The 12665-nt window shown below is 43.9% G+C and overlaps 1 protein-coding gene across 1 annotated transcript in view; it reads left to right on the top strand.

The window, feature by feature from the left end:
- The window catches only part of LOC117369907 (contactin-associated protein-like 4), a 353019-nt gene that overhangs the window by 303041 nt on the left and 37313 nt on the right, over positions 1–12665 (top strand). The window contains exons 17-18 of the mRNA XM_033965250.1: positions 698–916; positions 11482–11721. Coding sequence (XP_033821141.1) covers positions 698–916; positions 11482–11721 — 459 coding nt within the window. The remainder of the gene's footprint in view (positions 1–697; positions 917–11481; positions 11722–12665) is intronic.

A 12665-nucleotide genomic window follows, 5' to 3' on the forward strand; every position in this document is an offset into this window, starting at 1 on the left:
TGTAAATCTAATCACAGTCACACTGATTATCAGGAAAAGTGTCATTAAATATTTTCTGCAAATTGTTCAGCCCTGCACATCACCTGTCCTCTGTCCCTCACCTGTCCTCTGTCCCTCACCTGTCCCTCACCTGTCCCTCACCTGTCCCTCACTTGTCCCTCACCTGTCCCTCACTTGTTCCACTCCGTCTCTCATCTGTCCCTCGCCTTTCCCTCTCCTGTTCCTCCCCTATCCCTCACTTATCCTTCCCTGTCCCTCATCTTTCCTCTGTCCCTCACCTGTCCCTCACTTGTTCCACTCCACTCCACCCCTCACCTCTTCCTGTCCTCTGTCCTTCACCTGTCCCTCTCCTCCCTCACCTGTCCCTCACCTGTCCTCTGTCCCTCACCTGCCCTCTGTCCTGCTCCTGTCTGTCCCCTATTCCTCACCTGTTCCTCACCTGTTCCTCACCTGTCCTCTGTCCCTCTTTGTCCCTCACCTGTACCTCACTTGTTCCTCTCCTCCCTCACCTGTCCCTCACCTGTTCCTCACCTGTCCTCTGTCCCTCACCTGTTCCTCACCTGTCCTCTGTCCCTCTTCATCCCTCACCTGTCCCTCACTTGTTCCTCTCCTCCCTCACCTGTCCCTCACCTGTTCTCTGTCCCTCTCCGTCCCTCACCCGTCCCTCACCTGTCCCTCTCCTCCCCCTCTCGTCCAGCCCCCTCAGAGGTGGTGTTCTCGTTGGATGTGGGGAACGGTCCACTGGAGGTCCTCGTCTCCACGGCGACGCCCCTGAACGACGACCGCTGGCACCGCGTCCGAGCGGAGAGGAACGTGAAGGAGGCCTCACTCAGGGTGGACCTGCACCCACAGAGCACCCACAGAGCACCCGCAGACGGACACCTCCACCTGCAGCTCAACAGCCAGCTCTTCATAGGTCAGACCAACTATTTCATATCATAGTTTATAGTAATAGTCTTAGTATTTGTGTTATGTTTATAGTTTATGGACGTAAAGTGCAAATATTCATGTTTTTCTAATTCTGACTTCGGTGGGATAGTAGCTGTGCTCCTGCTCTGGTCAGACAGGAACCGGACAGTCCTCAGCAAAGAGCCCTGGACCCCATACTCCCTCGTGGTGTCCGGAGCACCTCCCAAAGGACACCACGAGGGACACGGTCAAAAGCCTTCTCCGCCAAAAAAACACAGAGTCTAGAGTCTGGTGTGAAGCTGATCCTCTTGAATTCGAGGTTTATCAGTCGGATTCTCCTCTCCACTCCCTAGAATAGACCTTACCGGGGAGGTTGAGGAGTGGAATTCAGAGGGACCACCACCCCGGTCTGCCAGTCCAGTGGAACTGTCCCCGACCGCCACGCGATGTTACAAAGACACGTCAGCCAAGACCGCTCCACGACATCCAGAGCCCACGTTTAAACTTCAACAAAACTGAAAATGCAGATTAATTTTTTTTAGTAAAATCTTAAATATATGTTTGATCCTGAATTGAGTAGATCAACCTGTGATCTGTCCTGTAAAGGTGCACCGTTCATAAAAATGTGCCAGTGTGCCACTAAACTCATGTATCAACAGATGAAGTTTAAATCTGTCAACTGGACAAATCGTTATAAGACTGAAGACGTTTCGCTGCTCATCCACGCCGCTTCCTCAGTTCTGGTCAGATTCCTGGTGGACACAGCCAGAACCTGAGCAGAACTCAAGCGCCAGCAGGAGGCCGGTCCCTGAAGTCCTCCTCATGTGAGATGGTTCATGTGGGAGATGTTCTTTGGTGCTGGTCCATGGAGAGACTTGTTCAGAGCCAGAGCTGCTTTAAAGTTTATTCTCTGAGCCACAGGACACATGTGTGAAGTACTTCCTGGTTCTAGTCCTGACCTGAGCAGTAGTGTTCTGGATGTTCTGGATGTTCTGGATGTTCTGTTCTGTGTTAAGGCTCGTTTGGAGAGTCCAGTGAGCAGGACGTTACAGTCGTCTAACCTACTGGACACAAGCGCAGGACAAGTCTCTCTGAGTCTGGTTTTGACAGTTTACCTTTGATTTTTAGTTGGTAAAAAGCTGCAGATGTTATTGATTTGATGTGGCTGTTAAAGTTCAAGTCTGAGTCCTTTATTACCTCTAGATTCTTTGCCTGATTTGAAGGTTTTAGAGAGAGAGAGACTGGAGGTGAAGCTGACACTTTCTCTATGTTTCTGTGTCCAAAGATGATGACTTCAGTCTTGTCTGAGTTTATCTGGACAAAGTTGTTTTTCCTCCACACACTGATCTGTTGATGCAGTGAGTGAATCCACTGGTCCAGATCCTCCTGCTGCAGTGAGACATAGATCTGAGTGTCATGTGCAGAGTTGTTGTCGACACATTATTGCTGCGTATTAACTGCGGCACGTAACAACACTGCTCTAAACTCTGCACCAGTTGAAACCACAATAACTACTGTATTTTCTTAAAACAAATGAATGCAATCTTCAACACTGAATAATAGTTGGCTAATTTCTGTTCTAATACCGTGTGGCCTTATGCAGCTTCTTCTAGGGTCTGGAAAACAAATCAATTATAACTCACCCTGGAGCCAGCGCTGACCAGAGACAAAGAACAGAGTGAAGCCAATCTAATAAACTCCATGAATACTAGAAATCAGATCTGTGACAATAACAAAACGTCCTCCTGCAGCCGTGTGTTTTTACGCTGTACGAGACGTGTTTCTGTTGTAGCTTTCTGCAAAGTTGCCTGATAAAAAAAACAGACAGTGTGACATCGGATAGGCTGATTATTTAGTAACACTCCTGACAGGAAGTGCGTGTTCTGTGCAGTTAGCGTGTAGCGTGTAGCGTGTTTTAAATGAAAGTGTTCCTCACCTCATTATCGTCTCAGACTGGGTGACGATGGCGGCCGCGTTTTTGGAGTGTCTAAGGAAGATGTTGGTTATAACTGTGAAGACATGACGCACGTGAGGACTGTAGTGAACGGTGAAAAACGCAAAATAAGTTCGATTTGAAAGACCATTAACTACATTTCTGTGGCTATATTTTACGGGCAACATCAGAGAAAACATTCTCAAGCAGTCCTGGTTCAGTCCTGGTTCAGTCCTGGTTTAGTCCTGCTTTAGTCCTGCTTTAGTCCTGGTTTAGTTCTGGTTTAGTCCTGGTTTAGTCCTGGTTTAGTCCTGCTTTAGTCCTGCTTCAGTCCTGGTTCAGTCCTGTTTTAGTCCTGGTTTACTCCTGCTTTAGTCCTGGTTTAGTCCTGCTTTAGTCCTGGTTTACTCCTGCTTTAGTCCTGGTTTACTCCTGCTTTAGTCCTGGTTTAGTTCTGGTTTAGTCCTGGTTTAGTCCTGGTTTAGTCCTGGTTTAGTCCTGGTTTAGTCCTGCTTTAGTCCTGGTTCAGTCCTGCTTTAGTCCTGCTTTAGTCCTGGTTCAGTCCTGCTTTAGTCCTGGTTTAGTCCTGCTTTAGTCCTGCTTTAGTCCTGCTTTAGTCCTGGTTTAGTCCTGCTTTAGTCCTGCTTTAGTCCTGGTTCAGTCCTGCTTTAATCCTGGTTTAGTCCTGCTTTAGTCCTGCTTTAGTCCTGCTTTAGTCCTGCTTTAGTCCTGCTTTAGTCCTGGTTCAGTCCTGCTTTAGTCCTGGTTTAGTCCTGCTTTAGTCCTGCTTTAGTCCTGGTTTAGTCCTGCTTTAGTCCTGGTTTAGTCCTGCTTTAGTCCTGGTTTAGTCCTGCTTTAGTCCTGCTTTAGTCCTGCTTTAGTCCTGCTTTAGTCCTGCTTTAGTCCTGGTTCAGTCCTGCTTTAATCCTGGTTTAGTCCTGCTTTAGTCCTGCTTTAGTCCTGGTTTAGTCCTGGTTTAGTCCTGGTTTAGTCCTGCTTTAGTCCTGGTTCAGTCCTGCTTTAATCCTGGTTTAGTCCTGCTTTAGTCCTGCTTTAGTCCTGCTTTAGTCCTGCTTTAGTCCTGGTTTAGTCCTGCTTTAGTCCTGGTTTAGTTCTGCTTTAGTCCTGGTCTAGTCCTGGTTTAGTCCTGGTTTAGTCCTGCTTTAGTCCTGGTTCAGTCCTGCTTTAATCCTGGTTTAGTCCTGCTTTAGTCCTGCTTTAGTCCTGCTTTAGTCCTGGTTTAGTCCTGCTTTAGTCCTGCTTTAGTCCTGCTTTAGTCCTGCTTTAGTCCTGCTTTAGTCCTGGTTTAATCCTGCTTTAGTCCTGGTTTAGTTCTGCTTACGGACATTTTATTGCAGTAGAATTACAATATATTTGAATTTGACAAACTAAAAGTACTTTGCCTGAGTGTGAACTTGCAGATCGTGGAATCGTACAAGTTTTTCTCAATCTCAGAGACATTTTAGACTTAAACCAACTGGATTTAATCGTAGGAACCATAGACTGTAGAAAGAAATGGACGTCACCCGTAGCGTTGGGCTCTAGTCAAATGAAACACATCGAGGCGAGAGCAGTTACAGCTTCGCTTTTGGAGCTGAGATTCGACCGCGAGTATCGTAGCAACCAAAGAGCCAATCAGGGGGCCAGACTGTTGAAGGTAACGCCCCCATTTTCGCCTGCGTCGCTGGTTTAGCAGGGACCTTAGCAACGCTGTCAATCAAACCTGTTGCTAACGCTACAGGGAGTGACCTCAGAATCACAATCAGAAGACGTTTTATCGCCATCGTCAGTGAACACAACTCACAAACTAGGAACTGTCTTTGTTGATAAAGTGCAACGTAAAAGCACAGAATACGTACAAATAAGTAAAAGCGCAAAGTTAAAAAAGATACGCTTAAAAATAAAATAAAATACTTATAGATATATATATATACAACAGCATCAGAACAACAGTGCAAACATTGCTTATTAAAGTGACCGGTGTTGTAAAGTGTTCAGTTTAGTGCAGATATTCTAAAGCACATATGTCAAACTCAAGGCCCGGGGGCCAGATGCGGCCCGCCACGTCATTTTATGTGGCCCGTGAGAAGGTAAATTAAGGCTTGACTGTCATTTTAAAATAAGTCTATACTGCTTTAATGTGTGTATTGACAATAAACTAAAGAGATTATTTGCAAATAATCATCCCAAATTGTTCAGGAAGAGGAAAATTGTCGGCGTGGAAGGAAGTTTCCAGAAAGACGCTAAAGGTGAATACAAGTTTGTGCTTTAAGGAGAAAATCTGTGTGTTTTTTGTGTAATGAGGCGAGGTCGGTACAATCTATGTCGACTTTTTGACTCTAAACACGGAGCTAAGTATGAAAAAGTGAGTCTGCAAGAAAAACAACAAATTGTCCAATAATTAAAAGTCTGTTTTTGAAGCAGAGCTGAAGGTTCTGACCAGATACACACTTTTAAAAATGTCAGTTTATCAGGAAATACACAGTTACAGAGTTGCACAGACACGTAATATTTGCAACTTGAATAACTAATAAATACAGAAACAGTTATTTAACAAGTTTAAAAGTAGTTACATTTATTTTACATGACATTTGTTTACATTTAGTGACATTTATCCTGCCGCACAGTCACATCTGGCCCTCGATGGCGGCCATTTTGTTAATGTGGCCCTCGGTGAAAATGAGTTTGACGCCCCTGTTCTAAAGTGTCAATGGTACAGATATTATCAAGTGTTCTCAAGGAAAGAAGGCGCTTAATTTGTCTGTTATTAATGTTCATATCTTGATTTATGGACAAAATGACAAAATAGAAACACCAAGATCAAAATGACGAGGCTAGCAGGTTAGCTATGTCCGTTTTTATATATATACAGTCTATGGAAAGGACCTGGCAACTCAAATGAACCAAAACGAACGACAACATCAACAACTTCGCCGTCCTGTTCAGTGTTTTATGTAACTAAGAATAAGTAGAATAATCAATATTGTTTTCAGGAAAAGCGCGTTTTGATTCGAACGTGTTTAACTCTGGGGACATAGATCATATATATTTAAAAAAATCGACTTTTAACATGAACATTTCGACTATAACCTCAGTGTATCAAACAGATGAACTGGGAAAATGAGGATTACTTAAGATCCGAAATTTAACCGACTGAAATGGACCAAATTATCCTGCCGCCGCCGCCGCCACCAGAGCTAAATCAAGACTATTCCAGGTCTAATCCAGGACTAAACCAGGTCTAAAAGTGGACTGAATCCTTCCACTGTAGCTCTAAAACAAGAACTTATCCAAATTACGACAAAAAAATTGGCTGAAAATGAACTCAACGACCAAACGAACAGCGGAGTTGCGGTTTGCGGAGCCGTGCTTTGTTGTGTTTTTGTGATGTTTTTGCAGAATCTAGACGGCGCATGTAAAGCAGAGCAGTGACAAGTACAGCTCCCCTCTGGGTTGTTGTTACTTTTGGGGGCAGATGAAGGCTGTTCTCACAAAACCGACTGAAGAAAACGCAGAGAAACTCATCCCACATAAGTCCTTCAAGAGACAGATCCAACTTAACCCGACCGGAAAACCAGGTTCTGCTGAAATGCGTCTGAATCTGCAGTGGACTCGTTTACATTTCCCCTAAAGGCCTTGTATTATGCTAAGTTCACATATTAGTGGTGTTTTGATGTTTCCCCAGACCAAACGAGATACGCAAAGTAACGCAAGTGTATTTGTACTGCACATTTTATACACGAAGAAAAGGATTAAAGTCACAGTAGAAGAAATCAAAACATAAATAATCATCAGAAAATTCATCATAAAACTACTGTAAAAGGTTTTGAGCCTCGAGTTAAACTTTGTCAAAGTCGAGGCCGAAGAAGAATGTTCCACGTTTTAGATGCAGGAAAATGAAACGCTGATTTCCCATGTTTAGTCCTGGTTTAGTCCTGGTTTAGTCCTGGTTTAGTCCCGGTTTAGTCCTGGTTTAGTCCTGGTTTAGTCCTGGTTTAGTCCCGGTTTAGTCCCGGTTTACTTCTGGTTTAGTCCCAGTTTAGTCCTGGTTTACTGCTGGTTTAGTCCCGGTTTAGTCCTGGTTTAGTCTTGGTTTACTTCTGGTTAAGTCCTGGTTTAGTCCCGGTTTAGTCCCGGTTTAGTCCCGGTTTAGTCCCGGTTTACTTCTGGTTTAGTACTGGTTTAGTCCCGCTTTAGTCCTGGTTCAGTCCTGATTTAGTCCTGGTCTAGTCCTGGTTTACTCCCGGTTTACTCCTGGCTTTAGTCCTGGTTTAGTCCCGGTTTAGTCATGGTTTAGTCCTGGTTCCATCTGCTTTAGTCGTAGTTTTGTCCTCGCAGAGACCTGAGCCACAGGACACATGTGTGAAGTACTTCCTGGTTCTAGTCCTGACCCGAGCAGCAGTGTTCTGGATGTTCTGGATGTTCTGGATGTTCTGGATGTTCTGGATGTTCTGGATGTTCTGGATGTTCTGTTCTGTGGCTCGTTTGGAGAGTCCAGTGATCAGGACGTTACACTCGTCTAACCTACTGGACACAAACGCAGGACAAGTCTCTCTGAGTCTGGTTTTGACAGTTTACCTTTGATTTTTACTACATTTTTTCGACTGTAAAAAGCTGCAGATGACAAAACAGATCTAGTAAAAGATTTGCAGCAGTCCAAAGTTATTCCACACTTTCCTAACACGTTCCAAGCTTCTAAAATATTCACTGCAATGAGTCTGTAAGTGCTTCCACGACTTTAAGAGGCCAGAGTTTTGCCGTCACTGCGACACAAACAAACATCAACAACAGTAACACTTCCTGCTTCTCTTAACTAGATGCAAACAGCGCACGGTGGTCTCATTTTGAACTGCTTTTTAAAATATATCCGCACGTATTCTGCTCAAAAACTTTAATTTAACCGTGGTCGTTTCAACCGTTTATGACATTTCTAAAATCGAAACCAAAGGAGACGTCATTGCACAGAATTAGGCGACTTTAGAGGAAAAAATCCAGCTGTTTTTTAGACCCAAAGAACAGCCGAGAACGTGAAATTACCTCTAAGTAAAAGTAGCTTGTTCTAAAAGCAGCGGGAAGTGTCAAAGTGTTAGCATCACTTCATTAGCGGCTTTGCGCCACGAAAACGAAGGCATTGCTGTAGTTATACCTGTTAAAAGCAATATTTAACACTTCTGTTCTTCTGTTTGGACCAGTTTCACGCAGGTGTTTCTACAAATTGTTCTCTCGGATTTTAGTTTCTTCCCCAGACGACGATAATACGAGTTTGTTGTGGAAATTGAGCGAGTGGGTGTTAAGCTAATGTATGTACAATTCCACCTGGAGATGTTCGGTTTAGTCTCAAAACACAATTGAAAAAAAATAAAAATAAATACAAAAACTTCTCACGTGTAATTAAAGAACATATTGTGCTTTTGTCGTTATAATTCGCACGTTTTAAATCGCAATATTCATCTAAAACGACTTAATAAAAGAAAACAAATCCGCTGCTTTCCAAGTCGGAAACCTTGCAGAGTCCGATGGGAACGCTAAAATGTCAACGCCACAAAGAGCGATCCGCGTCCGATGGAGAGCTGCAGATCAGGGCGTCTTGAAAATAAGCGATTAAATACTGTTCAGACACGCACGGACCGCTCCAAAAACAACTTTACGTGAGGGAATGTTGAAGGGAAACAACTATAATTTGGTTAAAAGCTCCGAAAAGTCGATTTTGCGGAAAAGTCTGCTCTAAGCCTGTGTTTGTCTCTATGTAGATGTGTTTAATGCCGTACTTCGGAGCATTCCAGGCAAAGACATAAGATTAGATGGTGGATTCTTTACTGTAGAAGTTAATTAGTGCAAAAAAAATTAATTCAGCCATAATTTTTGCAACATATTTGTACTGGGGTAAGACTTATTTTGCTTATGATTTAACCCTGGTTCAGTCCTGGTTTAGTCCTGGTTCAGTCCTGGTTCAGTCCTGGTTTAGTCCTGGTTTAGTCCTGGTTCAGTCCTGGTTCAGTCCTGGTTCAGTCCTGGTTTAGTCCTGGTTCAGTCCTGGTTCTACTACTACTACTACTGCTACTGCTACTACTACTACTACTACTACTACTACTACTACTACTACTACTACTACTACTACTGCTGCTACTGCTACTGCTACTGCTACTGCTACTGCTACTGCTACTACTACTACTACTACTACTACTGCTGCTACTGCTACTGCTACTGCTACTGCTACTGCTACTGCTACTGCTACTGCTACTACTACTACTACTACTAATAATAATAATAATTATATGTTGGATAATAAACTAAATAACACATTGGACTAAATAATAAATAGTCATTGAACCCCTGAAAAAATAATGTCAGTACTCGGTATCGGAACATACTCAAAATGAAGTACTCACACTTATACTTTTGTTTTGGTAAAAGCAGTATCGGTGCACCCTGATATACAACTTTTAAAAGATACTAGCAAAACGTCTCTACGCTGTTCTAACCTGCCATTGTAACGCGCTAACTACGATAAGCTAATGCTAGCTAATGGAAACACATCTACAAAATCCACTTCTTTCCCGTTGAGAAAGTACTTTTGTTGAGTCTTGTTTCCAAAGCTATTTTAGTCGATCCATAACGCGCTCCCACCTCGTCCGTCGAACACATGCAAATCCGGCTGTTTTGTGAATTTCCATCCTAGCGTAAATATTTGAGCCGTTCGTAATCGCGCATTTCCATGGACAAATAGACGGGGACTGTGGGAAGAACTGATTGTCTTTCAGCTAATAATCGCATGCGCTCAAATTGACCACCGGCAGTTCCCTCTGTGTTTACCCACAATGCAACGGGGGCCGCTCGGAAACGCAGTGGATTACAGAACAGACGGATTTGTGTTTATTCTCGGAGACAAGTTGATTTGAGAAATGAATAAGAACAAGCTTGGCGAACGTCTGACCGCTAATCCATAATGTTAGCGGGCAAAACAACTGTGAAATCGAAATTAATTAGAAGACACGGATGCACGAACACAAAATGGAGTGGTCTGCTTTTAATTATTAATACGACGCGAAAGGAAGCGGTGAGTGGCTTTGTGCCGCGCGATGCATCAAAACAAGATTCTTCATTGACCCCTTTAGGAAAATTAGATCCAAATTATACTAGTTAAATGTTGCTGGCGCCTTTTATCACGTCATGGCGGCGTTGAAAAGAGCGAAGGAGAGCGCGCCACAGATTCATCGACCGTGTCCAAATGTCTCCTCAAGCCCCTGACTCCTCACTCACTACGTACGTCTGCACTTTTTTTAGCAAGACTCTATAGTTCACGGAGCGATTGCGACATTCATTTCTCTACTTTCGTGTCATGTGACGTAGCTCATCTTGTAACGTCTGTGGGATCAAAGATTCAGACTCGGGGTGAAAGTTTGACAGAGTTTATGGCGAACGAGGAAGTGTGAATGTCGGTAGATAGTAGAGAGTTGGGTTGTCTTCGAACCGGTTGTGGAGAGCTTGGTCGGAGGCGGAGGTGTTCGTACCGTTCGTAGAGAGCTGGGTCGGAGGCGGAGGTGTTCGTACCGGTCGTGGAGAGCTGGGTCGGAGGCGGAGGTGTTCGTACCGGTCGTGGAGAGCTGGGTCGGAGGCGGAGGTGTTCGTACCGGTCGTGGAGAGCTGGGTCGGAGGCGGAGGTGTTCGTACCGGTCGTGGAGAGCTGGGTCGGAGGCGGAGGTGCAGGGTAGTTCCAAGGAGCGAGATCACGGTGGATACACGGACGATCTGGCGGCGTGTGTAGGATCCTCAGCCCCTTTGTGCTCCCGAGGTGGAGGCTTGATTGCTGATTGGCTGCAGGTGTGTAGTGGGTGGTGCCAGAGTCTCCGCCCACTTCCAGACAAGGACACAGAAACACGGGGACAGACTGGGATCTTTACAGATAAAACTTTGATTTCTGTCATAAGTAATGATCAGGTTGGACTCGTTGGTTGAGGCGCCTCCACCTGTTTGTCTAATGGAGATTTTATTTATTTGACTGAAATGTTCCACAATGTTTTATTATACTGTAAGTTATTTATCATGTATTTAACCACTGGTGTTTTTATGGCTCTTTTACTCTTAATAAACATGTGTACTTACTGTAAAAGGGGTCGCCTCTCCACAGATCTGACCAGCAACTTGGCCAGGTGGTGTCACTCGCTTCTCTCCATGGAGATAGACTTTAGTTTAATGCTATACTGTGGGATATTTTAGGCAAAGCAATAACATCTCAATGGAGCCAAACAAGTCTATCTAAAAACCTGATTCTACACAGATTTTGAGCAGTGTCTCCTCAACCGTTTTGGAGTTGCACCATCTAATGTTACACAGTATGGCATTTATTTTAGCTATCTCCATGGAGATAAGCAGGCCACATCACCAGGCCAAGTTACAGGTCAGATCTTTGGAAAAACGGGCCCACTTACAGTAAGAATTCATGTTTTTGTGGTACTTTTGAGAACATACACAATGCAATTGATACATTTAATGCCTTACTGTGGAACATTCTAAGCAAACTAACAGAGCAGATGGCATACCCTCCACCAGAAAAGTTACATAGCACACCTTTAATCTTCTCTGTGTTGTATTAGTTCAGATGTTTTGCGTCTGAGTCCATGTTTTGTGTGTCTCTTCAGGAGGCACAGCGTCGCGGCAGAAGGGTTTTCTGGGATGCCTTCGCGCTCTGCAGCTGAACGGAGAGACTCTGGACCTGGAGCAGAGGGCCAGGATGACGCCCGGGGTCAGAGCCGGGTGCCCGGGTCACTGCAGCACCTACGGGACCCTCTGCAAGAACCAGGGCCAATGTGTGGAGAGGGACAGAGGCTTCTATTGTCAGTGTTCAGCCTCTGCTTTTACTGGAGCCTTCTGCCACCAAGGTAATGGAGAGTGGAAAGAATTATAGTCAAAAAAAATCACACGTTTAACCCAGAAACCCTGCATGTTTAGACCGGGTTCTTCTCTCAAACAGAAAACACTCTGTTCCACCTTGTGATGTCATCATGAGGTAATACAGGAAGTGCTCCAATTCCGTGTTTTTAAACTCCACACACCTTCACTAGAATCATTTGGACACTTTCAGTCCTGGAGTTGCAAATCTCGACTGAACTAAAGGTAAAATGTAGCTGCTAACTGGAAAATTACCACTTCATGACATCACAAGGTGGAACAGAGCGTTTTTGAGCTTCAGAGATGTAGAAATTAAAACGATTATTTGCTCGGAGAGAAGATGGGGCATCAACGAACGAGTCGAAAAAGCATAATCCACAAGAAACTTTTCCACTTAAGAAACACGTACAAACACTTGGAACAAATTTGAGTCGATGTGGTTGTAGCCGAGGAAGGGCATCTGTTTTAGAACGCTGCCAAATCACCTGCTATTGGTTAGATGTGGCAAGTCCAGTCATTATTCGTGCTTGGTTTATCCTGGACAAACATGAAGCGTAGCGCTATGAAAGCTTGACATATTGGTACAAAGATACTGCGATAAACGATCATATTGAAACTACTTTATGACACTAATGCAATAACAATAATGCAAGATAATCCCAGTCCCAATCCCAGGAAACGTTTTTAAATATACAGTATCATTAAGTGACATGAGCTCTACTCTTACAAATTAATAGCAAAATAAAGCAATAATTAGCCATAGAAGTGAATTATTCAGCCCTTTACAGCTCAACTCTGATCATATTACAAAAAAAAATACCAAAAATCTCTTCACTTTTACTAAAAAAAATGTACACGTGATACATTTTGAGCCTGAAAATCTTGGTTCTGTTTTTTTTTTTACTGACTGATAAGCTCTGTCCATTTATATAAA

Source organism: Periophthalmus magnuspinnatus, chromosome 4 (assembly GCF_009829125.3).
Source record: "Periophthalmus magnuspinnatus isolate fPerMag1 chromosome 4, fPerMag1.2.pri, whole genome shotgun sequence".
Lineage (NCBI taxonomy): Eukaryota > Metazoa > Chordata > Actinopteri > Gobiiformes > Gobiidae > Periophthalmus > Periophthalmus magnuspinnatus.